This window comes from Neoarius graeffei, chromosome 15 (assembly GCF_027579695.1).
Source record: "Neoarius graeffei isolate fNeoGra1 chromosome 15, fNeoGra1.pri, whole genome shotgun sequence".
Taxonomy (NCBI): Eukaryota; Metazoa; Chordata; class Actinopteri; order Siluriformes; family Ariidae; genus Neoarius; species Neoarius graeffei.
In genome coordinates this window covers 31465658-31493130 of record NC_083583.1, presented here as the reverse complement: position 1 = coordinate 31493130, position 27473 = coordinate 31465658, and the positions used below count along the sequence as shown (strand labels likewise).

General features: G+C 42.6%; 1 protein-coding gene across 2 annotated transcripts; it reads right to left on the bottom strand.

Annotated features, from left to right (window-relative positions):
* Positions 1-308: 308 nt before the first annotated feature.
* rubcn (rubicon autophagy regulator) lies at positions 309-27473 on the bottom strand. Of its 2 annotated transcripts, none has more exons than XM_060941137.1 (20): positions 27310-27473; positions 18241-18394; positions 18075-18158; positions 17814-17967; positions 17242-17348; positions 16616-16757; positions 16092-16478; positions 14799-14891; positions 13968-14083; positions 13518-13710; positions 12443-12580; positions 3920-3980; positions 3266-3398; positions 2963-3108; positions 2728-2792; positions 2406-2644; positions 2206-2267; positions 1831-1984; positions 1345-1438; positions 309-1240 (listed from the first exon to the last, which is right to left on the bottom strand). In XM_060941137.1, the coding sequence occupies exons 1-20, from the start codon at positions 27345-27347 to the stop codon at positions 1116-1118; spliced, it is 2685 nt and encodes an 894-aa protein (XP_060797120.1). In that variant the 5' UTR covers positions 27348-27473; the 3' UTR covers positions 309-1115. The 2 variants fall into 2 exon arrangements, with proteins under 2 accessions (XP_060797120.1, XP_060797121.1); XM_060941138.1 differs by having other exon boundaries at positions 12476-12580.

Here is a 27473-nt window from a genome sequence, read left to right as displayed (position 1 = left end):
TTTTTGTGTGTGTGTGTGTGTGTGAGAGAGAGAGAGAGAGAGAATGTTTAAAAATGAACAACCCAATTAAACACTTCCCGAACTTGGAACGTGTTCTAACAATATTTTGACAAAATCAGTCACTTTCTCAGGAGCAAATCTAATTAACTCCCTGTTAGAGAAGAAATAATGTGAGCTCACACACTAATGTTCCACACTAATTTTCATCTAAATTGGCTCAACAGCTAAAACATGCATACAAGCAAATGCTAGTGAAATAAATTAAATGTTGCAGGAAGTTGAGTTGGAGAAAATGGAGGAAAACAGAGTTGTAGGAAACAGAGTCTGAACTTTTATTCTTCATTATTTAAAGAAAGTTTACATCTCATCCACAGGGCACAATTTCAGGAAAAAAAAAAACTTAGAGATTTAGAAACAGACAGTAAAACAGTCTGAATGTCTTTAATCGTAAATTTACATCACATTACTTAAATTTCATATTGCATTTTTTCAGTAGTGCATTTTAAGCTCAGGTTTTCTAAAATAAAAAAAAGTCTTTTAGGCTAAAGTGAAGAGAAATCACAAGTTAGACAGAGAGAGTGAAACCGATGCACTCCGTTTACACACAAAAGCTGAAAATATAAAAGGCCAAAAAAAAAAAAAAAAGTGTGGCGGAAAGAGCCCTCTTCATGTTAGCATCAGGTTAATGAGAGTAGCTAGGTCTGCAGTGAGACCACCCATGCACAAGTTTATTTACACACTCAGTCACAGACTGAAGATTATATTCTATAGAAAATTGTGAGCATGTGTCCATCTCACTAACCCAACAGTGAATTCACTTTTTGAAATGAGTATCGGGTTAGGTTTCAATACCAGTTAAACAAAAATTCTGATCCGATTATATTACCCACAATGAACCAGGGACATGAGCGAGACCAACTGTGTTACCCAAAATCACACACACACGCGCGCACACACACACAGTTTAAACACACTGACTTCTAATGTGACATAAAAATATCGCTGAAGAAAAAGATTTTTAACAAAATGGCCAGAATCAACATAGCTGCAGTAACTCAATATTATATTTAATCTATAGCAGGGACAGTGTGTGTGTGTGCGCGCGTGTGTTAGTGTTATTGCCCCTCCTCCTCTGTGTTTATGCTGTTCATCATCCTCTCTCGTCTCTCAGCCAGCCGGCGACACCGTGGACACACACACTTGTTCTTAAAGCACAAGCGGTGATAGCATGCACTGCACTCTGTAACACACACACACACACACTTACTTACTTCTGCTTTTTATGCTTATGGTTTTATGCATGTTTGTGTGTGTATAAAGGTGTGTTTGTGTCTGTATATTCACCCTCGCAACGGCGACACTTGTTCAGCTCAAAGGGGAAGATGATGTCCTTATCATTCCCACAGAACTCACACACAAATCCCTTTGCCTGACACAGCTGTACGTACACACACACACACACACACACACACACAAGATGAAATTAGTCTCAAATTGCTTCCTATTCACTACACAGTGTCCACAACATACTGCAACTTCTGTAATGAGGAATACCGATGATGCACTGCAGTGCGCGCTCTATTAGTGAATAGGGCAAACGGTCTGGAACACAAACACCATCAGTCCACTGTGGGTGTGTGCTCCAACTAGTGAAGAGAGTGTGTGGTTTGGGACACACCCACAGTGGACTGATGGTGTGTTATAAGACAAATCCGTTACTGACCATCACTTATTCTATTCTGTACATTTGTGCCCTACATAGTTCACATGATTCGACAATTAGGGGAATAGGGACGTGTGTCACATATGAATTTTTCAATTGTCGCTCACCACGCAGGAAGCGACGTGCTCTGATCCTGCCCGCACAAGGACATGCAGTTTGGGTGCGAGGTCACCAGAGCGCACAGCCATCAGGTCATTCAGAGAGAACAGGTGGAGATCCTCAGTCAGGTGTGCAGGAACGGAGTCAAAGTGTTGCAGGAGTCTGAGAGTGTATATACACACACACACACACACACACGACACTGAGAATAACACAATACAGTTCAAATGCACAGTGCACAGAAAATACAAATACAAAATTAAAGCATCTTATTCACAAAAACACACGCATACTTATATGCATTTGTGAATATATATAAACAATTTTAACTCACACACACACACACACACACACACTATATATACAAATATATTAAGTTGTACTCTTTGGCCAGACGGCAGGTTTTAAAGAGGTTCTTCATGTGGAACAGCCGCAGCCTCAACACCTGTACACACACACACAATTTTTGATCAGCAAGTTTAACAACTTAGACACTGGTACTACAGCATGTTGTACACTAGAGGGGACTGAAGAGCAGCTCTACTTTAGTGTACCCAAGTTGTTAATAAATCTGTCATCGTACCCGCACGGCCTCCAGGCTCTTCGCCTTCTTGTACAAGGCGCTGTTGATGTCGTTGAGGTTGAACAGAGGATCCTGGGCAATTTTTCCCAGCAGGTCTCGGGCAAAGTTACTGACGTAATATTTACTGAAATCCCATTTCCACAGGACATGCCCTGGCACTACAACAAGCGCGTTTTCATGGCAACACTGACAGAAATACCGGCCCAGGTACTCGCAGTAACGCAGCCTCTTAATGTAATCTACAACACACACACACCAGAGGTTATAAAACATGATAATATGAGACATAATATGAGTCATGAAGTCCAGTAAAAAGTGTCACCTGGGTCTATACGAGTTCCGCATCCTGCGCACCTGTAATTTTGCTTCACCGCCATCACTTTCCTCCTGAACACACACACACACAGAAAATCATGATCTGAATTTCTCTCTCAGTGCAATTAAACTCAAGAAAAGCATGGATTTATAGCATGTGCACGCAAGAACCATTCCGTGACTTGATTGTTAGGTGACCACTACGGAATATTCCATATGCACTACAGGACACAGTGCCTTACTTGGGCGCATTATGGATGTTGAAGATGATCTGAGGTCTGGGGGGTGCCCACTCCAGATTCCCCCTCACACGGATTCGCAGTTTATAAATGTCAGCATGTTCACCATCATCCGGAGAGATTGGTAGCGAGTCAGGCATTGGCAGCAGCTACAAATGTACACACACACACACACACACGTTAGAATTCCACCATCACACACAGTGTCCTCCACCCTAAAGTAAAGGTCACCTGCACAAGGCACTTAAAAAGGACAATAAAAGTAGCTATGTATAGGGTCATTCCACACCCTAAACGTGTGCGTACCTTCTGAGGAGCATCATGTTCAGGGACAAGCCACTCAAGTTCAGAGGCAGCAGGAAGCTGTAGACCTTCAAACTGGCGCAGCAGTCCCATCGCAACAGATTCAGCACTATTCGACTGCAACAACCACTGAGACCTAAAAACACATACACACAACACCACTATAATATGCATATTTAAACTCCCCAGCAACGTACTGATCTGAATGTGTTGGATCATGTCCCTTCTGATCTGATGCACCAAATTGCATGGCATACATCATGCATTAAACATGGGCCATAATTTAAAAGCACATCGCCATCACAAATCTGATATCAAAACCCAAACAAAAAGATTGCAAACGGCCAGTTACTGTGAGGATATCTGTATGGAATCGGTATGGAAATAGTGGAGGATCTGCAAGGGATTAGTATAATATTTTGGGACTCGATTTGTTTGGTATCAGCATGGTATTGATATGGGATCAGTAAGGGCAACAGCACTGGATTAATTTGAGAACAGTAAGGAGACCAGTAGTGGATTAATTTTGGGATCAATATGGGGTTATTTAAAAAAAAAAAAATCATCCAGACCAAATCAATTTTTCCTTTATCTTAGTAATGAGCAATATAAAAACAGAACAGACCTCTGTGTGTGTGTGTGTGTGTGTACACTCACACAGAGTCAGAGTTGATGAAGGACCTGCTGCTCAGAGGTGCATTCTGTTTAACATCTGCATCTACAAACACAGATAATAAAACATTAATAACCATTATAATGGTTAAAATGTCAATGACAGTAATCACAATAATGAAGGTAATGACCAATACCAGTAACAGTAACGACTGATTTAAATTTACTACACACTTGAATGTTGTAGAACAGGCATTAAACAGGAGTTAACCATAACCTGATGCGTGTATAGAAACAATTGTTTGTCTAGAGCAGGGGTGGGGAACGTCTGGCCTCCGGGCTGTATATGGCCCGCGAGACCATTTGAGGCGGCCCGCAAGATGATTTCATAATTACTCTGACACACACAAAAAAATAATCATTTTATCAAATCAGAAAAAAATGAGACTGCAATTAATAAAATACGTGAGTGGTTGTCTTTCTGGGCCAAGGTCAGGGTCCTGAACCCCACACAAGCAGATCATGATCATGCGCGGTCACGTCATTTAGCGGGCATAGACAGACTGGCTAACGATTTCACCAAAACACACCATGATGAGTATGAAGGAAGAGAAAGGTAGATGCGGAATGTCACGCTTTTCAGGAAAAATGGACAAACGATTATTTTTTTCATAGAAGTAAAAGGCAAGCCAGTTTGCCTAGTTTGTGGGGAAGCACTTGCAGTGATGAAAAAGGATAATCTGGAGCATCATTACAGCACCAAACACGCCAAGCTGGACGAGCTGAAAGGGCAAGTGTGTGTGGATAAAATTAATGCTCTTCGGTGGAGTCTGGGTGCCCAACAAGCAACATTCACAAGACCTCAAGGTAACCAAGAAAACGTTGCACAGGCTAGTTTTGTGGTAAGTGAGCTAATCGCTAAGAACCTGAAACCACATTCAGAAGCGGAGTTTGTGAAGGAGTACCTTGTCGCTGCCGCGGAACTGCTTGCACCGGACAAAGTGAAACTTTTCCCAAAGTGTCAGTTTGTCTCGAAGAACCATCTCCGATCGGATTACTGACATGGCACAAGACATTGAGAAAAACACTCAAGCATACCGCGAGGGATTTTCAGTTTCTCTCATTAGCCTGTGACAAGACGACAATCACAAATACCGCCCAATTCGCCATTTTTGTGCGTGGGATTACAGCAGAGTTTGATACGCAGGAGGAAGTGCTGTCTTTGCAAGCCATGCATGGCACTACCAAAGGTGAGGATTTGTTTGAGCAAGTTGTTTTGGCTATGAACAAATTCGACCTGCAGTTTGACAAGCTAAGTGGACTGGCTACAGATGGAGCCCCAGCCATGGTTGGCACGCAGAAAGGATTGACCGTGTTGGTTAAAAAAAAAAAAAGAAAGAAATGAGTCGTCTCAGTCTGGATCCAAATGAGTTGGTTGTGTGCCACTGTATCATACACCAAGAGAGCCTGTGTGCACATTCCCTAAAGCACAAAATGTGATGAATACTGTTGTTTCCACCATCAACGTCATTATAAGCAGAGATTAGATTAGATTTTATTTGCCATTTGTGCATAAACCAACAGTTCAGACACACTGGAATTTTTGTGCAGGGCTCTCTCAGAGTCAACAGTTTAGGAAATAAAACACTATTTAAAAAATGTTAGGAAATAGAACAATATAAAAAATATAAAAAGCACTATACAAAAAAAGTGGTAATATGTACAAAATTAGAAAAAATACAAGTATTAAAACAAAAGGAGAGGGCAAACGTTAAATAACAGTAATAAAATTAAAAAAAATTAAAAAGGCTAGTCCTGATTGCTGTTCCTGGATTATGAAAAGAGAGGAAAGTTATATGGAAATATTGCCCATTTTGGGAGGGGGATGAGAGTTGTGTGGGGATATTGCACAGTTAGAATATTGCACATTTATCAGAGGGTATATAACACAATCCTATTTCACAGATATCATCACATATTGCACATGACAAGTGAAGTGAGGTAGTAATGGGTTATTGTTACACTTATTCAATAGTTTTGTTTTGCCATCAGTCTGACTGTGGCAGGGAAGAAGCTGCTGAAGAACCATGTTCTATGGGTGATGATGCTGTCCACTCTGCTGTGTCTCAAGTTGTATGTGCAGCGTTTGTGTCTGAACAGAGAGTGAGCTGGGTGGAATGAGTCTCTGATGATTCCCTCTGCTCTTTTCCGACAACGCTGCACATACATAGAGTCCATGGAAGGAAGTTTTGTCCCCATGATCCTCTCTGCAGTCTTTATGACTCTTTGCAGAACCTTCCTCTCTGCCTGTGTGGCGTTACCATACCAGACAGTGATGCCTGTGGTGAGGATGCTCTCTATTAGTCCTCTGTAGGCCAGGGTGAGAGGGCGATGGTTCAGACCAGCTTTCCTGAGCAGCCTGATGAAAAAGCCTTTGCTGGGCTTTTTTCACTGTGGCTATGGTGTTAAGAGTCCAGCTCAGGTCAGATGTAACCTGCAGTCCCAGGAATCTATAGCTATCGGCCCTCTCCACCTCAGTCCCTTTGATGATGAGAGGCTGTAGAGGGGGAGGATTCTTCCTAAAGTCCAGTATTATTTCTTTGGTCTTGTCTGTATTGAGGATGAGGTCATTCTCCTCTCCATAGACAAGAATGTTGTTTACCAAGGTCCTATACCCTGACTCGTCTCCCCTCTTGATGAGCCCCAGGATAGAGGAGTCATCAGCGTATTTGATGATGATGGTGTTGTCCTGGGTGGAGACACAGTCATGGGTATACAGGGTGAAGAGTTTGGGGCTAAGGCAGCAGCTCTGTGGGGATCCTGTGCTGACTGTGAGCTCAGCAGACACCCGTCCTCCCATTCACCACCTGTGGTCTTTCTGTCAGTTAGTCCAGAATCCAGTTGCAGGTGGGAGATGGGATGCCAAGGTCTGTCAGCTTCTCGATCAGCTTGCCCTGGCGGATGGTGCTGAAGGCAGAACTGTAGTCCAGGAAGAGCATCCTGGCATACGTTCTGCTGCTTTCCAGGTGTTGCAAAGTGCGGTGTAGGGCTATTGCTACCATGTCATCCACTGATCGATTGGGGCAGTAGGCAAACTGGAGGGGGTTGACAGTATCCGGGACCGTGTGGTTGATGTGTGTAAGGACTAGTTTTTTTCTAGGCACTTCATGGCGACTGGTGTGAGTGCCACTGGCCTGAAGTCATTTAGGGTAGATATAGCTGGTCTTTTGGGGACTGGTATAATGATGGAAGATTTGAAAATACAGGGGACTACAGCCTGGGATAATGACAAGTTGAAGATGTCAGCATACACACCAGCTAGTTGTTCCGCACAGGCCTTCAAAACTTTGGGAGGGACTCCGTCGGGTCCCACAGCCTTGTGGGGGTTCACCTTCTTCAGAGCCTTCAGGACCTGTCTGTGTGTGTCACCTGAAAGGCAGTGTCCGTAGGGTCACAGGGGACTTTTGAGGGCGTGTCCATATTCAGCCTGTCGAACCTGGCGTAGAAGGTGTTAAGGCTGTCTAGCAGGGTGGCATCTCAGGGGTCTGTGGTTCTCCTATAATTTGTGACAGGCTGGATTCCCTGCCACATACTGCATGTGTTGTGTTTCTTTCGATTACGTTCATTATGTCTTATATTAAATATAGTTAGTTTTTTTTTTCCTTTTTTATCAGACATCTAGTTTTTAGGTTTGTTTACCTGACGTTTCGACGTACGACTGTCGTCTTCCTCAGAGTGTCACTGGATGTTATTGGTGACGCATCTTTTATCAGCTGATGTTTCCGAAGGCGTGGCCTTCCTGTCTGGTTTGACAGGTCGGTCACGCCTTCTACTGTCTGTTCATCCCCTGCAAGATGGCACTCCAGGTGTGGGAGAGCATGTATGCTCCCTCATCCCGGTTGATGGTCCTCGGGCTTCGCTTATGGATCTCCATGGCTTCCCTGATCCAGCGCTGATGTTTGTTATCTTCTGTGTGGATGACTCTGGCATTCCCCCAGTCCATAATATGATTTTCCCTTTTGCAGTGATCTGTTATAGCTGACATAATTTTCCTGTTGTGCCTTTTCTTTTATTGCTCGGGTTTGTCTTGTAGCTGTCTCCTTTTCGCACTCTTTCTTATGTTCATTTTTTCTTGTGTTGAAACTCCTTCCTGTCTCCCCAATGTAAGTTTTATTGCATAATTGACATGGAATCTCATATATGGTGTTGCGTCTGTTGTCCGGATGTATTCTGTCTTTGGGATGAACCAGGATCTGACGGAGTGTTGTGTGTGGTTTGACAGGTGTGTTAATGTTGAGTTTCCTCATTGCTCTTTGAATGCGTTCAGTTCATAACGCATTCAAAGAGCAATGAGGAAACACAACATTAACACACCTGTCAAACCACACACACACACACACAACACTCCGTCAGATCCTGGTTCATCCCAAAGACAGAATACATCCGGACAACAGACGCAACACCATATATGAGATTCCATGTCAATTATGCAATAAAACTTACATTGGGGAGACAGGAAGGAGTTTCAACACAAGAAAAAATGAACATAAGAAAGAGTGCGAAAAGGAGACAGCTACAAGACAAACCCGAACAATAAAAGAAAAGGCACAACAGGAAAATTATAAGTCAGCTATAACAGATCACTGCAAAAGGGAAAATCATATTATGGACTGGGGGAATGCCAGAGTCATCCGCACAGAAGATAACAAACATCAGCGCTGGATCAGGGAGGCCATGGAGATCCGTAAGCGAAGCCCGAGGACCATCAACCGGGATGAGGGAGCATACATGCTCTCCCACACCTGGAGTGCCATCTTGCAGGGGACGAACAGACAGTAGAAGGCGTGACCGACCTGTCAAACCAGACAGGAAGGCCACGCCTTCGGAAACAGCTGATAAAAGATGCGTCACCAATAACATCCGGCGACACTCTGAGGAAGACGACAGTCGTACGTCGAAACATGTCAGGTAAACAAACCTAAAAACTAGATGTCTGATAAAAAACAAACAAACAAAAAAAAACTAACTGCATGTGTTGTGGTTGAGGTAGTAGCTTTCAAGTTTTTGGGAGTGAGCCCTTTTTGCTGCTCTGATGGACTTCTGCAGCTCGCACCGGGCTCTCTTATACTCCACTTGATCTCCTGACTTGAAGGCCTCCTGCTGCTTCCTGATTTTCTGTTTTATGCCCCCATTAAACCAGGGTTTTTGGTTGGGGAACATATGCACAGTCCTGGGAGGTGCACATATAGACGTGCACCAGCTGATGTAATCACTCACAGTCTGTGTACTCGTGGATGTCATTAGTGGCCTCTTTGAAAGTGCTCCAGTCTGTGGTCTCGAAGCAGCTCTGTAGGCTAGCCTGTGCACCTTCGGTCCAGTTGTTAACGGTTCTGACTGTGACTGGTTTTGTCTTGAGCCTTTTGTTATAAACTGGTTTGAGCCGGATTGCCAGGTGGTCAGACTTTCCAAAATAGGGTTTTGGTTCAGCTGAGAAGGTGTTTCTGATGTTGCTGTAGCAGTGATCCAGTGTTTTATTTCCCCTGGTGGGGAAAATCACAAACTGGTGCAGTTTAGGCATGAGGATTTAACAGCCACCAGTTTAAAAGAGCTACTGGAGTGAGCTCGAGTTAGAGTATGGAGACCTGGTTTACCACTGTTGCCCCTTTTCCACCAAAGCAGTTCCAGGGCTGGTTCGGGGCCAGTGCTTAGTTTGGAACCGGGTTTTCTGTTTCCACTGACAAAGAACTGGCTGAAAAACCGGTTCCAGGCTAGCACCAACTCTGCTGGGCCAGAGGAAAGAACCGCTTATGTCAGCGGGGGGGCAGAGTTGTTAAGACCAACAACAATAACAAGACCACGAAAGATCGCCATTTTTAAGCAACGAGAAGCAGCAGCTGTACAAACGCGAAGTCATCCATTATTGTTGTTGCTGCTGCTTCTTCCGCGTTGTTTTTGCTTCGATATTCGCGCCAAGGTTTAAGCAAACGTAGCGACGTAACTGACGTATACAGCGACGTAATGACGTATACAGCGACGTAATGACGTGGCTCCACTTAGCACCGCGAGCTATGGAAAAGCAAACTGGTTCTCAGCTGGCTTGCAAGTTGAACGAGTTGTGAACCAGCACCAGCACTGGCCCCGAACCAGCCCTGGAACTGATTTGGTGGAAAAGGGGTATCTGAGGCGGAGTCGTGCAGATATGCTTGCACGCTTCTACAACTTGAGGGAAGAAGTAAAGCAGTTCATGGAGATGAAGGGCAAACCAGTCGCTGAACTCAGTGATAGCAAGTGGCTGTGTGATTTGGCCTTTATGGTAGACATTACCAAGTACCTCTCAGAAGTGAATGTTAAGCTCCAAGGTCCCAACCAGCTTTTCAGCTCACTGTTTTCAAATGTGAAATCATTTGAAGCTAAACTGAAGCTGTGGCAAGTGCAACTGGAAAGGGGAAACACTGTGCACTTTCCTACTTTGCAAGAACAAAAGCCTGCTGTGACATCTGAATGTGCTGGGGAGTGTGCAAAACTACTCCAGGCCTTTGGAGAGAGGTTCCAGCTGATGAGAAGTTACGAGAAGGACCTGACCATATTTGCAACACCATTCAATGTGGAACCAGCTGATGTGCCTAATAACCTACAGCACAAAATCATTGAGCTGCAAAGCAACAATGAGCTCAAAGCTAGGTACAACAACCTTCCTCTGCCTGAGTTCTACAAACTGTGTGCGTGTCCTGAGGATTTTCCCACTCTGAGGAGACATGCACTAAAGTTTGCATCACTGTCTGGGACAACTTACTGCTGTGAGCAGCTCTTCTCAAAACTGACCCTTGCAAAGAATCGATTCCGCTCAAGACTGACTGACCCAAACCTGGAAAACCAGCTGCGAGTAGCATTGTCATCTGTACCATCTGACATCAGACACCTCGCCAAAGAGAAGCAGTTCCAGCCTTCACATTAGGTCGGCCAGATATAATAATAAAAATTGGTAAAGTTATTATTATTATATTGTAGCATCTTCATTACATAAAATGCTCAAAGTGCTTTACATCAGTACATATAAAATCAATAAGAACACAAGACTAAAAACAGAGCATTAAAACAATAAAAGGTGGATAAAATTTAAAAAGAAAATGGGAAGATTAAAAAGGGATAAAACAAAGTCACACCAATAAAGTTGCTTTATTTGAATAGCATGAAAGAAAGCTAAAATAAATGGGCTGCATCTTAAAATTTTCACCAGAGGTTATGGGTTAAAAAATTTAGTTTGGCCCCCACAGGATGTTATAAAACTCGAAATGGCCCTTGATAGGAAAAAGGTTCCCCACCCCTGGTCTAGAGGTCATAACTTGTAAATCCCCACTTCCAAATAGGAAAAAACAAAGAAAACATCTTCACTCAGAATTCCTATTCAGGAACTGAGGGTGGTCTTCTTAACTGCAAGTTCAAGAAGTGATGCCAAATCAATATTTGCTGCTCACGGCATCAGCAGTTAAAGTAACAGTTCTTACTTTGAGTTATACTGTACATAAACAAGTATTTGCTTGTGTGTACATAGTATATACATGTTATTTACCAGCTGGGAGGTCTGTATCGTGAAATACCGTGACCGAGGTCTTGAAAGTACTGAGCGAGGCCCTCTGGGCCGAGGTCAGTATTCAAGGCCGAGGTCACAGTATTTCACCATACGGACCGACCTTAAGCTGGTAAATAATATTTATTTTTTTTCTTTACCAAATTCTAACAGAAAACGAGAGCGCCCGAAAGGGAAAACCGAGCCGAGCCGCCATTTTGAATCCTCATTCACGGCTGTAATGCAAATTGCTTCCTCCTCGGTATACAAGTGCACTTCCATGGCAGGAAAAAAAAAAAACACTACATTTTGCCACCTATGTAGTCCCCTATTTATACAAAATTGAGTCATTCACGCCATGTTTTTGCTCAATGTTAGCAAGTTACATGTTTTTAGCTTTCTCCTGAAATGTTTTATTTTATTTCTTCTTCCTCAGGGTAGTAAAACTCACTTTCGCTGTGAAGACTGTCGTTATCACTACCCATGATGTAAAATTAATGCTATTATGGTGAGAAATGCTGGCAAAAATGTATAAGATTTTTTATAAAAATCTTATAAATAAATCTTATAAAAAAGATAAATGTTGACAAAAATTGCTACTACGTTATTTGTTGTTGTGAACGAGCGAGTCGCCAGAGGTCCGTATCCAGGGTCCGTATCGTAGGATACGGACCCGCTCGCCAGCCAATCAGAGCGCAGGATTTGATGAAAACCGCACTGCGAAAAAAAATAAAAGACAGATATTTGCTAGTTAAAAATACACCATTACCTATACAATTCACTGTATTGCGGAGGAAAATATGGCTCACTCAGAGTTAACCGGCTAGCTTGTTGCTAACTAAAAAAGAGGAGGCAGCCATGCCCCCCCACCCACTGCATAGCTTGAATGCATGAAGGTCAAAAGTGACTTCCCATTTCTGATGCAAGTTAAATGCAGCACAAGACAAACCTACACACACTGACACCTACACAAACGTCTTAAACCTTATACGGGTTTATACCTGTAAACCTTACACTCCTACACTGAGTCCCACCTCTCAGCACAGGGTCCTCCATATCATTAGATGATCCAGAGTCAGAGTGAAGCAGGGAATCTCCAGAGCTCTGCACTGATCCGCCACTGTCTGTGGAAGGAAGAGCTGAGAGCACACACACACACACACACACACACACTTTAAACTTGCAAATGAGTAATGTGTATCGAGTTAGTTTAGGCATTAAAGTGAGTAATGTGTTTGTGGGCGGAGCCATTTTAGGCTGTAAAGATCAATTATGTGTAAGAGGGAAGAGTATGTAAGTGGGTGGAGTCAGTTTAGGCTTTAAAAATGAGCAAATGTGTTTGTGGGCAGAATCACCAAGTCTCAAAATGTGGGATGTGTATTGGCTCCAGCTTCCCCTGCGACACAGATGATGGATGTGCGATGGGCGGTAGGGTGCATCAGTTGCCCTCACTTTCATAAAATCTGATGCATTTTTGTTTGGGTGTTCCTTTTCACCAATAAAGACATCCTGTAAAATTTTTGACCATATTCAAAAGTCTAATGGTGGCACCATGAGGTTCATTTTTGCCAAAAAACACTTATTTTATGTTTTCGCGTAAGGTTTGAATCACAATGTTGGACTCCATTTATTGATTTCTGTGTATTGTTTAAAAGTAGTTGAACAATGATTCAATGAACAGCTAAAACTCAAACTGTGCTTGATGATATATTTAGAATATGTACTAAAAATGTGTATCCAAGATATTTGGTATACTCTATAAGGTGCCATAATGTTTCATGAAAAGTGATCGAAATTGTCATAAAATAGCAGCTTTTTCCATAACTTTGAGCTCCTGGTGCCACCATTAAACTTTTTAATTTTGTCAAAATATTTCACCCAGTGTGTTTTCTTACCAAAAGGAACATAAAAACAAAAATGCATCATGATCGGAGGAACTTTTCATTTTTAGGGGGCAACTGATGCACCCTAATGGGCGGAGTTCGTGTAAACTTTAAAAATGAGTGATGTGTAAATGGGCAGAGTCAGTTAAAGATTTTAAAAAGGATCAGAGTGATGTAACGAGGTCAGACTCACTGTGGTGGGCGGAGCTGGGTGTATGCAGGCGGCTGCGACGGATCTGCTGTCTGCGCAGGCGGATCTTCTGTTTGAGCTGTTGAATCTCACAGTCGCTGTCTCCATCCTCATCCGCCTCCTCTGCCCTCATCTTACATTTCATCAGCTCGATGGCAGCAATCAGAGATTCGGAGATGCTGAAGTGTGCGTTCTCCTGTGAAGAAAAATGGGACAGAGCCGAATGAGACACACAGGAAATTAAGAACCACACAAGTGAGGGAGACAGGCAGCCAAGGGAGTCTCACAGCAACACACACAGCCGAGGGAAACAGCCAAGTGAGACACACTGGTGGGAGTCTCACAGTTGAGGGAGATTCAGAGCAAGACGTGTTCCCAATGTACATATATATATAGCCAAGTGAGACATATTCGAGTGAGAGACAGAAAGAAAACCTTGACAGATATGCTCACCTTCTCCAGATCTGCACAGCTGCCGAAGTCCTGCTCTGACAGGTAACTGATCAGACTCTGACCCTCTGACGGCTTCCGGAACAATCCATCAGACCCGCTACCATACTGAAAACCTCCTACACATAAAGACGTCACACACACAGTGAGTTTGCCCTAATTCTCACATCAAATTCACTATACGGGCTATCCACAGCATTGGGTAATATATCTCTACTAGGCCATATCACTTGGACAGTAATCTGCTGCAGTTCCCTAGGGGTGTGTGTGTGTGCACGCGCACACGTGTATGGATGCGCATAACAACCGTGTCCTCATATTTGAGGAAGGAAAAATAAACTTTGAACATTGTTTAGATACTGAAATGCATGGAGTGCCAGTGAATCTGAACAGGCTATTAATGGTGTAGTCCAGATTAATACAAGCAGTAAATAAGCAGCAGGTACATTTCTCATTCTTGGCTAGCTAATTAGCTTGTAGCTTGGCATTTTAGGCATTTACAGCCAATGTTTTTCCAAGCAGTCAGATTCTGCGAAATGCTAGCTTCAGATGTACGTGCTGCCTCTTAAAATGTTCACGCTCATCCCGGTGAATTTGTGCAAAGCCATTTCTTTCCTCACAAGCTTGCTTGAATTGTGTACGCGTTCAGGGACTGCATTTGCTCACTCTCACCAGATGTTCTAAAAGGCTACTACTTAAACGTTCACAAGAAGGAATCACGAACAAGGTTTATTATAACCTTCGTTCATGCAGTAAATGTTTTGCTGTTACTTGTGTGATGTTTGTGTGTGTGTGTGTGTGTGTGTGTGTGTGTGTGTGTGTGTGTGTACTCACCGGCCTCCATGTAGAGAGAACTGTGACTGCTCTCGCTGCTGTGAGAGGCAAAAGGCCTGAAATCACTCTCACACTGCTCATCTACAGCTGACTCTGAACACACACACACACACACACACACACACACACACAAATACGAAATGAATCAACTGCGCCAGCTGTAATGACAACTATGGTTCTGGAGGATGAGTGACATGAGAAATAAAAACAAAATAAATAAGATTTAAATCACAGATCTCCATTTTACATTATAACTGGTGCAAAAGAAACCAAAATGACCCAGAGCCTGAAGCTCAGCATCAGATTATTTATGTGACAGCTCAGAATGTAAACTACAGGTTACTGTGTTATGGACAGAGATAATGACCTGGTTCTTTATTTTCATTTATAAGTACATTTTTTTTTTAAATAAAGAAAAATAATATTCGGCCTCTAAGATATGGAGAGCTGAGATTTTATTCTAACTGCAGACATGTTTTCTATGGGCAAGCATGTGGGACTCGACTGTGTCTTTGAGGATAATATCAATAACCACATATGAAATAGCCTGAAGAAAAAAGTTAGAAAATGACAGTAGAACAAAAAAAAAAAAAAAAAAAAACACACAACTGAGTGTCTTTGTAAACTGTAAGATGTGTGAAACACAGCATGCGACAGCTAATCAAAATGATGAAAAATGAAAAGCGGTAGAGAAACTTGCAAACACTGATCAAAAGTGAAGGAATGTAGGGATGGAGGGACAAATGCAGCACCAGTGCACTGCCAACCTTCAGCAGGATCTTCTATTATAATGGTGATTTTCCTCTGGTTCCCTCCTTCACACACAAGGGGAGAGAGAGAAAAAGAGAGATAAAAAGAGATACAGAAAGGTGTTATGCTGGATATGGCCAGCAGGGGGAGCAGTTAAACGCAGTTACACTATTTTAACTATGGATAACCAACACCACTTGTGAAAACAGAACAGGAACTTGTCCAGGAAATGCAAAGTTCTGCTCCAGGACTTCTGTAGGTCACAACCCTGATCACATGAATGTTAAGAAACCAGGGTTTAGGTGGATTTTTCCCAGAAGTGGAGAGAAAGTTTAACACTGCTGGCCAGGCAGAAATAAAAAGACGTTGAGAGTCAACTCGAAAAACTGCCTCAGAGAAGCGGCTTGGAAAACCGACTGTAGATGATGCTGCAGCTCAGAGAGATGACGGAGAAAAACAGGAACAGAGAAACAACTGTCGGATAGACGAAAGAGTTCACTTTACAGGCTGTAGTGCAGATAATCTCACTACACACACGCTTACCTTGTTTTTGTTTCTGCATGACCCCTGTATCCGACATTGACCTTGTGTGACCCTTGGAACTTCGTCCCTTTCCCCTTTCCATATCAGAGAAGGAGCTGCGTCTTTGGGAAGGGGGTGGAGCTTCTGGAGCATGGCCCCTGGTCTGAGCGTGCTCGCCGCTTTGCGCCGAGCTGCTGGAACCTCTGCGATTCCGCCTCCCCAGGTTCCCGATGGCAAGATACTCTGGCCCGTCATCACCATCACAGTCCCCGCCCTCAGAGGGGGCAGAGTTAATAGGATGAGTGGAGTCCATTGGCGAACTCTGGGTCGTCGCTGGGTCGGAGATGCTTTGGTCGGTGGTCAAACATACCCACGGAGCCCCCAAAGCACTTGCACACCCTGCCGCGTCTGTAACACACACCAAGTGTGTACAGTGAATTTAAAGCTGGTGATGAAACTTCATTCATAAACTATTTAGATGAGATTCAAGCGTGACGCTCAAACACAGTGTTGGAGTTTGTTGTGGCTGTGTTAGTGAGGCTGACCTGTACTTCTCTCGGTATATGAGGTGTGTGTGTTGTCTCTGAATGAGCAGGATGGAGTGTGCGCGCGGATGGAAACTCCAGGCAGCACATACTGCTGAGTGGTGAGCAGATCCACAGGAACACACTCCTTCAAATGGGACAGCTGCAGAACACACAGACACACGCTGTTACATATACACACACCTCCCTACATAGTACAGTACTGCAAAGATCTGCTATTTTATCATGTCAGTCTCTGTGTAATCATGTGCTACAGTTATGCTAGTGAATACCCATAATGCACTGGTGTGTGCGTGCGCGCACACAGCGTGAACCACGTCCAAAGTTGACCGACGTGGTGCAAAATGCATGAAGGATGCAGTGTACCTATTCAGTCTCAAGTTTTAGCTGCCTGGAAACCTAATTAACGAGTCTAAAACAGAAGACTATGTTTTATGTTTTGCAGAAGAAGCTGCCTGATCTCACCTGTCTGATGGGCAACTTCAAATAAGACGCCTGGCGTAATAATGCTGAGAGCCTGGACAAGTAATCTGCTTGTGACTGGGCTGGTGATTTATCCCTTGCCTATGTAGTGACTACAGCGTGCGATTTGAGACCGGTCCGAACGACAAACGACGGACACTCACGCGGGTGGTGTTAATAAGAGCAAGCAGCCGTGCGTCGTTCTGCTCCACCGCCTCCAAACACTGAAACATGGCTGCCACATGCAGCTCGCTCAGAAGGAACGCCTCGTCTACAGGGGAGTAAAACACAGAACATTTTCGATACGGTCCATTTATAAATCACTTCTCCAAGGTAGAAACACACACACGAATATAAAATCACCATACTGCAAAAATCTTCTCGTTTTTATTACATCTTGATTATAACCAAATAGTATTTCCTATTAAGATTCCTACAAGAGTACCACAAACCAAATATAAGATTATTAAATCTAGACATTTCTAGATGTTTTACCCAATTTCAAACTTTAAGTTTTCTTATTCTACTGGCAGATAAGTCTGCTTCTTTATAAAAATGGTTAAAAATCGGCAAAATTATCGACCAATAGAAGATGATTATTTCAAGGTTGAGATTAGTAAAATATCTAGAAAGTTTTAATTTTCTTTTATTTCATTTCCTGTAAACTTCTAACAGGTAGAATAATAATAAGAAAAAGGGGATGTGAACTCATGGTGTTGCTGTGCGTATATTATACCTGTGTAATATTTGCGGGTGGTGCTGCGGTGTGTGATCAGGGGTTTTAGTTGTGTGGAGAGTGTGTGACTCTGCAGACTGTGGAGGAGCCAACGCTCGGCCTTATCACTCTCAGTCTGAACATTGCTGCTCAACACGGGCTCCAACTGGCTGAACTACACACACACACACACACACACAGAGATGAATACAGTGTAATTATAACGTGTGTTAATGCGGTAATGTTTTGTTGTATTACTTGTATGGTATTTGTGTGTGTTACCTGTTCTACATGAGGAGCGAGATTGGGACTGATGGACCGCAGACACCACACAAAGCGCCAGTAATCCTTCTGCTTATAATACACCTGCACAAAGATGGGCAGAGATACAGATTATGGTATGACAGTTGTGGTGCCTGGCACGTGCGAGATACATTTGTGCTCATACCTGTTCCTGTTTGAGGCCATGACTCAGAATGTTGCTCATGTCTTTGTGAAGTCGCTGCAGTCCTCCATAGCGAGACCACACATTCGGGTTATTTGTAGACAGAAGTCCTTCAACAGTCGTCTTCAAGTTGGACAGGAGCTTCCAGTGTTCACGCCTGCAAGGAGGACACAGGTGCATATTGAAAATCACTTCTACTGCGTTAAATCGCACACTGATCTGAATCAGAATCAAGTTTATTGCCAAGTACGTTCTCGCATGCAAGGAATTTGCTTTGGTGATTGGTGCTTGAACAGTTAAGATAGAAGAATTCAGCAAAGACAAAAAGTAGCTATATACATAGAATAAGAAATCGAAGAATCTGAAATGTACAAATTTGAAAAATGGACAAATTTAAGGGGAGGAGTTGCTGGAGCCCAAGCTGTACAGTATGTCCGGAACGTGCAAAAATAGGTCACATGATGAAGATGGAGAAGAGACCTGATGTGTGTGTATGAGGAAGAGAATCCCTGTGTCCGAAATCACAAATCACTCACTCGTTCACTACTCACTATATAGGGAATTACTACATAGAGGACTTATATATATATATATATATATATATATATATATATATATATATATATATATATATATATATATATAAAAACACACACACCCCTTTTCCACCAAATCAGTTCCAGGGCTGGTTCAGGGCCGGTGCTGGTTCACAACTTGTTCAACTTGCGAGCCAGCTGAGAACCAGTTTGCTTTTCCATAGCTCGCGGTGCTAAGGGAAGCCACGTCATTACGTCGCGTCAGTTACGTCGCTGTATACGTCAGTTACGTCGCTACGTTTGCATAAACCTTGGCGCGAATATCGAAACAAAAACAACACGGAAGAAGCAGCAGCAGCAACAACAACAATAATAAATGACTTCGTGTTTGTACAGCTGCTGCTTCTCGTCGCTTAAAAATGGCGATCTTTCGCGGTCTTGTTATTGTTGTTGGTCTTAACAACTCCACCCCTCCGCTGACGTAAGCGGTTCTTTCCTCTGGCCCAGCAGAGAGTTGGTGCTAGCCTGGAACCAGTTTTTCTGGCCCCAGAGCCAGTTCTTTGTCAGTGGAAACAGAAAACCCGGTTCCAAACTAAGCACTGGCCCCGAACCAGCCCTGGAACTGCTTTGGTGGAAAAGGGGCAATAGTGCGCTCATTGGTAAAACGGAAGGGAAAAAAAAAAAAACCACACCACTTTCGGACACTACTCCACTGTGCCGTTATTTATGTCATTACTGTCGCACAATTAAAACGTGCCAGATCAGTCGGCTGGTGGGTTTTCAAAATAATAAATACATGCATGTATTTTTGTGATAAATCCATATTATACTGAGTGCATTTCCCACAAAGTACTCTGTATCTGCTGCATCTTTCAGTTCTTTTAAATCAAGGCTGAATACTTTCTTCTTTGCCGCTGCTTTTTATTAAATCAAATTTGAGGCTTTTGATTAATTCCTCGCTCTGCACTCTAACTTTTATTCTTGTATTTTATCTGTCTTATTCTATTTTAGCTTTTTTAAATTCTCTTACTATTTTTAATTGTACTTGAATATCTGTTTATGATGCGTTTCTTCCTCCATCCATTCACCCCCAACACACTTTGTTTTCTTTGCAATGCATGATGGTATATATTGCTTGGTTAGTGACCATCGGTTGTACACTACTTTTCACGATGCATTGTGGGATACTTAGGTGTAATAATTCTCACTATACATTCGGACAGCACTACAAAAAAACCGTCAAACTCACTATATAGCGAGTTTCTTTAGCCTTTCAGATTAAAGAACTCTTTCTTTCCCACCGCCATCAGACTCCTGAACAGCTGACAGGAGTCTATAAACCATGGACTACCTCCTTGTAAACTGTCCTTGACTGTTTACACATTACTACCCTTTTTACTGCTTACATTGTTTGCACATTACTGCCCTTCTGCTGCTACATCTGATCATTGCCTTATTTTTGTATTACACTACCTATTTTGCACTATACTGGGTGTTTTTGTTGCGTTTGCTTTTCTTTTTGCACTATATTGCCTTGACTTTAGATTACTTCTTCCGCCTATTTATTTATTTGGAATTGGCATTCATGGTGGACAGCAAACTAAGAATTTCATCGTGCAAGAGGACATGTCCTTACTGTGCATATGACAACATACACTTTGAACTTTGATATAGTCCACTGCATCACTCTCACTCACTATCCGTTTTGAGTCAGTTGACACGTCAGACATGTGTGAGACTAGCAGTCTTCAGCAGAGCTCTCCATTCAGCACGGTCTTGAGTTGCCTCCTCCGCGATATTTCATAGCTTCAAGTCAGCACGGACAGATTCTTTCCAGCTTTTTCGAGGTCGGCCACGGTTGTTCGCTCCTTCAACTTCCAAGGTAGTACATCTGTTGATCCAAGAATTACTGCGTTGGACGTGTCCAAACCAACGGAGACAATTGCATCTGAGGCCAGTGTCAAGGCGACAGAGGTTCAGCATCCGCAGAAGAGAAGACGTGCTAATTCGTGTTCCTCTTTTGACATTGCACATCCATAAAAGCATGGCTCTTTCATTACGCTCAAGCCGTTTTTGGTCATCTCTTCGGAGAGCCCAATATTCAGATCCGTACAACATGGTGCTACGCACACAACTGCTGTATAGTTGTATAGTGAGTGATTTCGGACACAGGGACTGTGTGTTATTATTGGAACATATAGTGATTTATAGTCAGGGAGTATAGGTAACCTACTTTACAAAATTTGCCAAGTCTGGTTTCTCAGTATTAACCCTTTATTTACATCCCAAACAAATTATTTTAACTTGTTGTAATGTCAGCAATCACCATGTTCACCAAAAAAAGGAAATGCTAAATATCGCATGTAAAAACGTTTAAAAAAAAAAAATTTAAACCACAACCATATATCCCTATCACTTAAGTCCACGGTGGTGTAGTGGTTAGCGTTGTCGCCTCACAGCAAGAAGGTCCGGGTTCGAGCCCCGTGGCCGGCGAGGGCCTTTCTGTGCGGAGTTTGCATGTTCTCCCCGTGTCCGCGTGGGTTTCCTCCGGGTGCTCCGGTTTCCCCCCACAGTCCAAAGACATGCAGGTTAGGTTAACTGGTGACTCTAAATTGACCGTAGGTGTGAATGTGAGTGTGAATGGTTGTCTGTGTCTATGTGTCAGCCCTGTGATGACCTGGCAACTTGTCCAGGGTGTACCCCGCCTTTCGCCCGTAGTCAGCTGGGATAGGCTCCAGCTCGCCTGCGACCCTGTAGAAGGATAAAGCGGCTAGAGATAATGAAATGAGATGAGTTAAGGCCTCTGCATGCTCGTGCGACAAGGCTTTCGCAGATAGCTTTTCGCAGACAGTTGTAATTTATCGTTGAGCGGGGAGTAATAGGCGTGTGCGATGTTATTCACCGCCACAACGCAAGGGGTCGCGAAGTCGCTAGGAGTAGTTGGTGGGTGTGGTTAGTGGAGTGTTTATCCTCCGGTTACTTATAATCACTAGAACTTTTTTTTTTTATAATGACTAGAACTGGAGTCGTATAGATGTACGCACTTCCTCAATCAACCGCTCTTCATGCTGCTCCATCTTCGCTCGTGTTTTTAAAAATGCCGGTCGTGAAAACAAAACAAACCGGGAAAGTAGGGAAGCGGAAGTGCGTGTACAGCGGATGTAGAGTAGACCAATCAGAGCCCTCTTGTCTGTGGCGCTGTCTGCGAGGCTTCTGCGGTGGTCACAATTTTTGGGAGGTGCGCGCAGAGCGTCTGCGAAGGTGGGGGGGTTACGCAGACACTGTCTGCGACGCTATCTGCGAGGACTGGGTTGTCAGCATAAATTGGCCTTTACAGTGCTCAGCATAAATGAGCATTTTAAACAAGATCTCAATGAACACAAAATTTCCAAAATGTTGACAAGACAAAGTTTAATATAACATCTGGGCCCTGTACTACGAACGGAGGTCAACCTACCCAGAAGTAACCCAGGGTTCCCCCGCTAAACCGGGGTTGACAAAACCTGGTTATCTTGTTTGGGGTTAAACGGTACTACGACGCCAGTTATGAAGTTGAACCTGTGTTAACCTTATCAGGGTTAATGCGCGTTCACGCTAAAGGGGAGGTTATCAGCGCAAATCCCCACTGTTCACAATGGCACGGTCGCCGTACTTCACGGAGGAAGAATGCGCTGTCATAATGCAAAGCTACAAGGAGTTCAAAACAACATTAAGAGCAAAATCTAACAGAGCGGCTGCCAATAAGGAGCGGCAAGCATGTTGGCAACGAATTGCCGATCGGGTAAATGCGCAAGTACATTCTCCCTTCTACATGTTCCAGAACAGAAGTATAGGATGAGAGAAGCTTCATGATCAATCACAAGTCACAGAAAATGGTCCTTCGACGTGGCCCCAGTCATATATAGCTTGTTTAATGTCCGAAAAATCCTGAATAAAATTTGGTATGGTAAATTCATGGAGTAGCCTACTTAAGCTGATATGTGCACAGAGTCACATGAATTAGGATGACTGACTGTTCAGTCCCTTTGACTAAGTTGGTGTCGGTCCTGTGAACATTTCAGAGGCAACAGCAGTGCCAAACGCACCTGGCAACAGGTGAAAATGAAATATAAAAACATCATTCATAATGGTGTGTGTGTGTGTGTGTGTGTGTGTGCGCGCGCGCGTGCAAGCAAGCATTCATTTGCTTTTTATTTATTCAAGTTTTATCTGTTTGCCTAATAGTTCAAATTGTTTTGTATATAGTTTATAATGTTGTTGTGTGATATTAATGATAATATTGTGGGAAAACTACTTTGCACGGACGTTCATTTAATTTATTCTATCGTCATTTTGTTTGTTCTATTTTTGTGTATTTTATTTATTTATCTGTTTGTCTAGTTGTATCTATTTTTCTAATATATTTTTTGCATTAATTGTTTTTTCCTATTAAAATAATCTTGTGTTCTTGTTAACTTTATCTATTTATCTGACTGTTTAGTTGTATCTATTTTTGTTACAATTTCAATATTTTTAATGGTTTTTTCTATTAAAATGTTCGTGTTATATTTATTGTAGTTGTATCTATTTTATATCTCAGACTTAAATATTTTTGTAAAACAAGTGTTTTTCTATAAAATATTCTTGCGTTCTTGATAACTATGTTCTTGAGTGGGTTCTTTTTTTTTTTTTTTACAGAAAAGCCGTTCTGCATGGACATTCATTGAAGCCCTCATTGTTTTTTAATGGTTATTTATGAGCGTTTAGGGGTTACAATAATGTAAAGTCTAGGTTGCTTTATATAAAAGGTATGTCCAGAAATATTGATGTCACTGTCTAAGCAGAGGGATCTGGCTTCTTTAGACGCTGTCTTCTTAAAACTGAATATTTAAAAAGAGCCAAATGAGCCAGTCTTTTGAACGGCTCTTTTCAAAGAACGGATCACAAAGATGCGGATCCCATCAAAGAGCCATAAATCCCATCTCTAATCTGCGCTCCGATATCGCACGGGTCATCCAGGTACGCTGGCATTGTCTCTAGAGGAAATGTCGGTGGAGAGGTGGTGTTTAAAAAGGGTGTGGTTAATCGGAAACCTCGGGTTAACCAAGAACATAACCTGAGACGAGCAGGTTTGAGATGCAGCGTAAGTTGCCATGGCAGCATACCTCGGTTTGAACATAGCCAACTTTCGTAGTATGGGTTAATCGGGAAGTTACGCTGCACGTGATCAAGTTACTCTCGAAGTTACCCTGGTAAGCCAGAAAACCCGCTTCGTAGTACAGGGCCCTGTTTAACTTATAACGTGAAAGTAAGGTTAATAATATAACTTAAGGCCTCTGCATGCTCTTGCGACAAGGCTTTCGCAGATAGCTTTTCGCAGACAGTTGTAATTTATTGTTGAGCGGCGTGCGTGATGTTATTCACCGGCACAACGCAAGGGGGCGCGAAGTCGCTAGGAGTAGTTCGTGGGTGTGGTTAGTGGAGTGTTTATCTTCTGGTTACTTATAATGACTAGAACTTTTTTTTTATAATGACTAGAACTGGAGTCGTATAGATGTACGTACTTCCTCAATCAACCGCTCTTCATGCTGCTCCATCTTCGCTCGTGTTTTTAAAAATGCCAGTCGTGAAAACAAAACAAACCAGGAAAGTAGGGAAGCGGAAGTGCGTGTACAGCGGATGTAGAGTGGACCAATCAGAGCCCTCTTGTCTGCGACGCTATCTGCGAGGCTTCTGCGGTGGTCACAATTTTTGGGAGGTGCGCGCAGAGCGTCTGCGAAGGTGGGGGGGCTACGCAGACGCTATCTGCGACACCATCTGCGAGGACTGGGTTGTCGGCATAAATTGGCCTTTACATTACACATTTTTCAGTTTTACTCAAATTAGGGTGGTGCAAAAATGAGTACACCCCACAACAAAAACTACTACATCTAGTACTTTGCATGGCCTCCATGATTTTTAATGACAGCACCAAGTCTTCTAGGCATGGAATGAACAAGTTGGCGACATTTTGCAACATCAATCTTTTTCCGTTCTTCAACGGATGCTGGATGGAGAGTGATGCTCAACTTGTCTCTTCAGAATTCCCCATAGGTGTTCAATTGGGTTCAGATCAGGAGACATACTTGGCCACTGAATCACTTTCTTTTTTTATTTTTTATTAAAGGCTTTTTTTCACCTTTATTGGACAGGACAGTGTAAAGACAAGAAATGAGCAGGAGAGAGATGGGGAGGGATCGGGAAATGACGTCGGGTCGGAATCGAACCCGGGTCCCCGGATTTATGGTATGGCGCCTTATCCACCTGAGCCATGACGCCCCCAAAATGTCGCCAACTTGTTCATTCCATGCCTAGAAGACTTGGTGATGTCATTAAAAATCATGGAGGCCAGACAAAGTACTAGATGTAGTAGTTTTTGTTGTGGGGTGTACTCATTTTTGCACCACCCTAATTTGAGTAAAACTGAAAAATGTGTAATCTAAGTTATATTATTAACCTTACTTTCACATTATAAGTTAAACAGATGTTATATTAAACTTTGTCTTGTCAACATTTTGGAAATTGTGTTCATTGAGATATTGTTTAAAATGTTACTTTTCAAAGGGGGTGCGCTCATTTACGCTCAGCACTCATGCTGCGTTCATGTGCTATGGGAAGATGATATTTTCCAGTTGGGAAGTGGTATTTACCAGTGTGTTGTGTTCACATGCTTTTGTTGTTGCTGACAAATTAAAGCTGGTGGACCAGATTCAACTTAGCAATAGTTAGTTAGCTATCGTTAGCAATATCGTCTGCTCTGGATAGGTAAAAACAAACCATAACACATTTTTAAAGGAAACGGATTTCTAACGTATTATATTACACTTGTTAATGACGCAACATTGCATAGACACAAAAAACTACCCACTAGTAAAAAAAAAAAAAAAAAACTTTAGTAGCGTACAATGCTTAACATTCAAGTGTCTTGTACCGCTCACCGCCATGTTGAAAAGGTTAAAGTTCATCTCATCTCGGCAACTCATGTATCAAAATTTTCTACGAATTGCCCAGTGGAAAATACCACAAGAGGGGGCGTTCATGTGTGCTTTCCATGTCGGCGTTTGGTATTTACCATAATTCCCATAGCACATGAACGCAGCATCAGAGAGAGAGGTGTTATTTACCAGCTGGGAGGCCCGTATGGTGAAATACCGTGACCGAGGTCTTGAAAGTACTGACCTCGCTCAGTACTTTCAAGACCTCGGTCACGGTATTTCACCATACGGGCCGACCTTAAGCTGATAAATAATATATTTATTTTTTTCTTTACCAAATTCTAACAGAAAACGAGAGCGCCCGAAAGGGAAAACCGAGCCGAGCCGCCATTTTGAATCCTCATTCACGGCTGTAATGCAAATTGCTTCCTCCTCGGTATACAAGTGCACTTCCATGGCAGGAAAAAAAAACTGCATTTTGCCGCCTATGTAGTCCCCTATTTATACAAAATTGAGTCATTCAGGATTCAGCCATGTTTTTGCTCGGCGTTAGCAAGTTAGAGGATTTTAGCTTTCTCCCGAAATGTTTTCTTTTATTTCTTCTTCCTCAGGGTAGTAAAACTCACTTTTGCTGTGAACACTGTGGTTATCACTATCCATGCTGTAAAATTAATGCTATTCTCCTGAGAAATGCTGGCAAAAATTTATAAGATTTTTAATAATCTTATAAATAAATAAAAAAAAAAAAAAGATAAATGCTGACAAAAAAACGCTACTATGTTTTTTTGTTGTTGTAAACGCAGGATTTGGACCGCGAAAAAAGTCATTTATATATTTTTTTATTTGTATTTATTGATACGCTGCTGTGATCTGAGTCCTCAAGCAGTGTTTCGTTGTATAGTAATGTGCAATGGCAAAGAATCAAATGAAAATCACTGCTGCGCCAAACATCCCTGAAATTGATAAAGGTGTTACAGAGCGGTCACGTGACCTCATGTTGCTGTGTAGCACTGACAGTGAGTGAGAGTTCACCAGGCGTTTCAGAGCAAACACATCTCATCGAGTACAAAGTTCCCGTTCATACAGCACTGTGTTAATGTGCCCAGTGTACACGCCCGGACGTCGCTCTTAATAATCAAAATAATAAACGCGGCTGAATCTGTGCACTGACCCTACTGTGTTAGCATTAGCTTCCTCACTAGCCTACTGCTCCCAGTGTAACTGCTGTACGCTTTGGGTTTACAACATAAATATGGTATAAATATGTTCAGTGTTATAAATAAACATAGTGAATAATTAATGAGGTAAACTGAATGTAAAAGCTGCAGAATAACACAAATGCTAATCAGTGGCTAACCGGCTAGCTGTGCTACAAACAATCTGGGACAGAGCATAGCAGAGCTAGCTTAGCCACTTTAGCTGCGTCAGCTAGTTTTATTTCAGCTCGTATCTCACTCATCACGACCCGAATATCAGCTTTTTAACCTTATAAACCTGAATTATACTGAATAAAACTCAGATTTCTATAGAAACAAACCGAATACTGCGGAGATGTGATTGTCAGTTAGTGGTGCTTTATTTACCTTTTCTCCACACTGTCCCCCTCTGAACAGATCTCCATCTTTAACTCTGCTGTACTTTATTATTCCTTCATTAAGAAACAGAAAATAAAAACAACTGCTTGATTTCTACATAACTGTCAGAGCTTGCGAACTAAATTCCGCTTCAAACACACCTTACTGCATTG

What these genes read in the sequence shown, in the direction of transcription:
- rubcn (XM_060941137.1), bottom strand. Translation starts at nt 27,347, where the DNA reads ATGGAGATCTGTTCAGAGGGGGACAGTGTGGAGAAAAG. An exon ending in ACCCAGCTCCGCCCACCACA is followed by an intron (nt 12,581 to 13,517) that starts GTGAGTCTGACC and finishes GTGTGCTCTCAG; the next exon opens with CTCTTCCTTCCACAGACAGT. An exon ending in AACATCCATAATGCGCCCAA is followed by an intron (nt 2,793 to 2,962) that starts GTAAGGCACTGT and finishes GTGTGTGTTCAG; the next exon opens with GAGGAAAGTGATGGCGGTGA.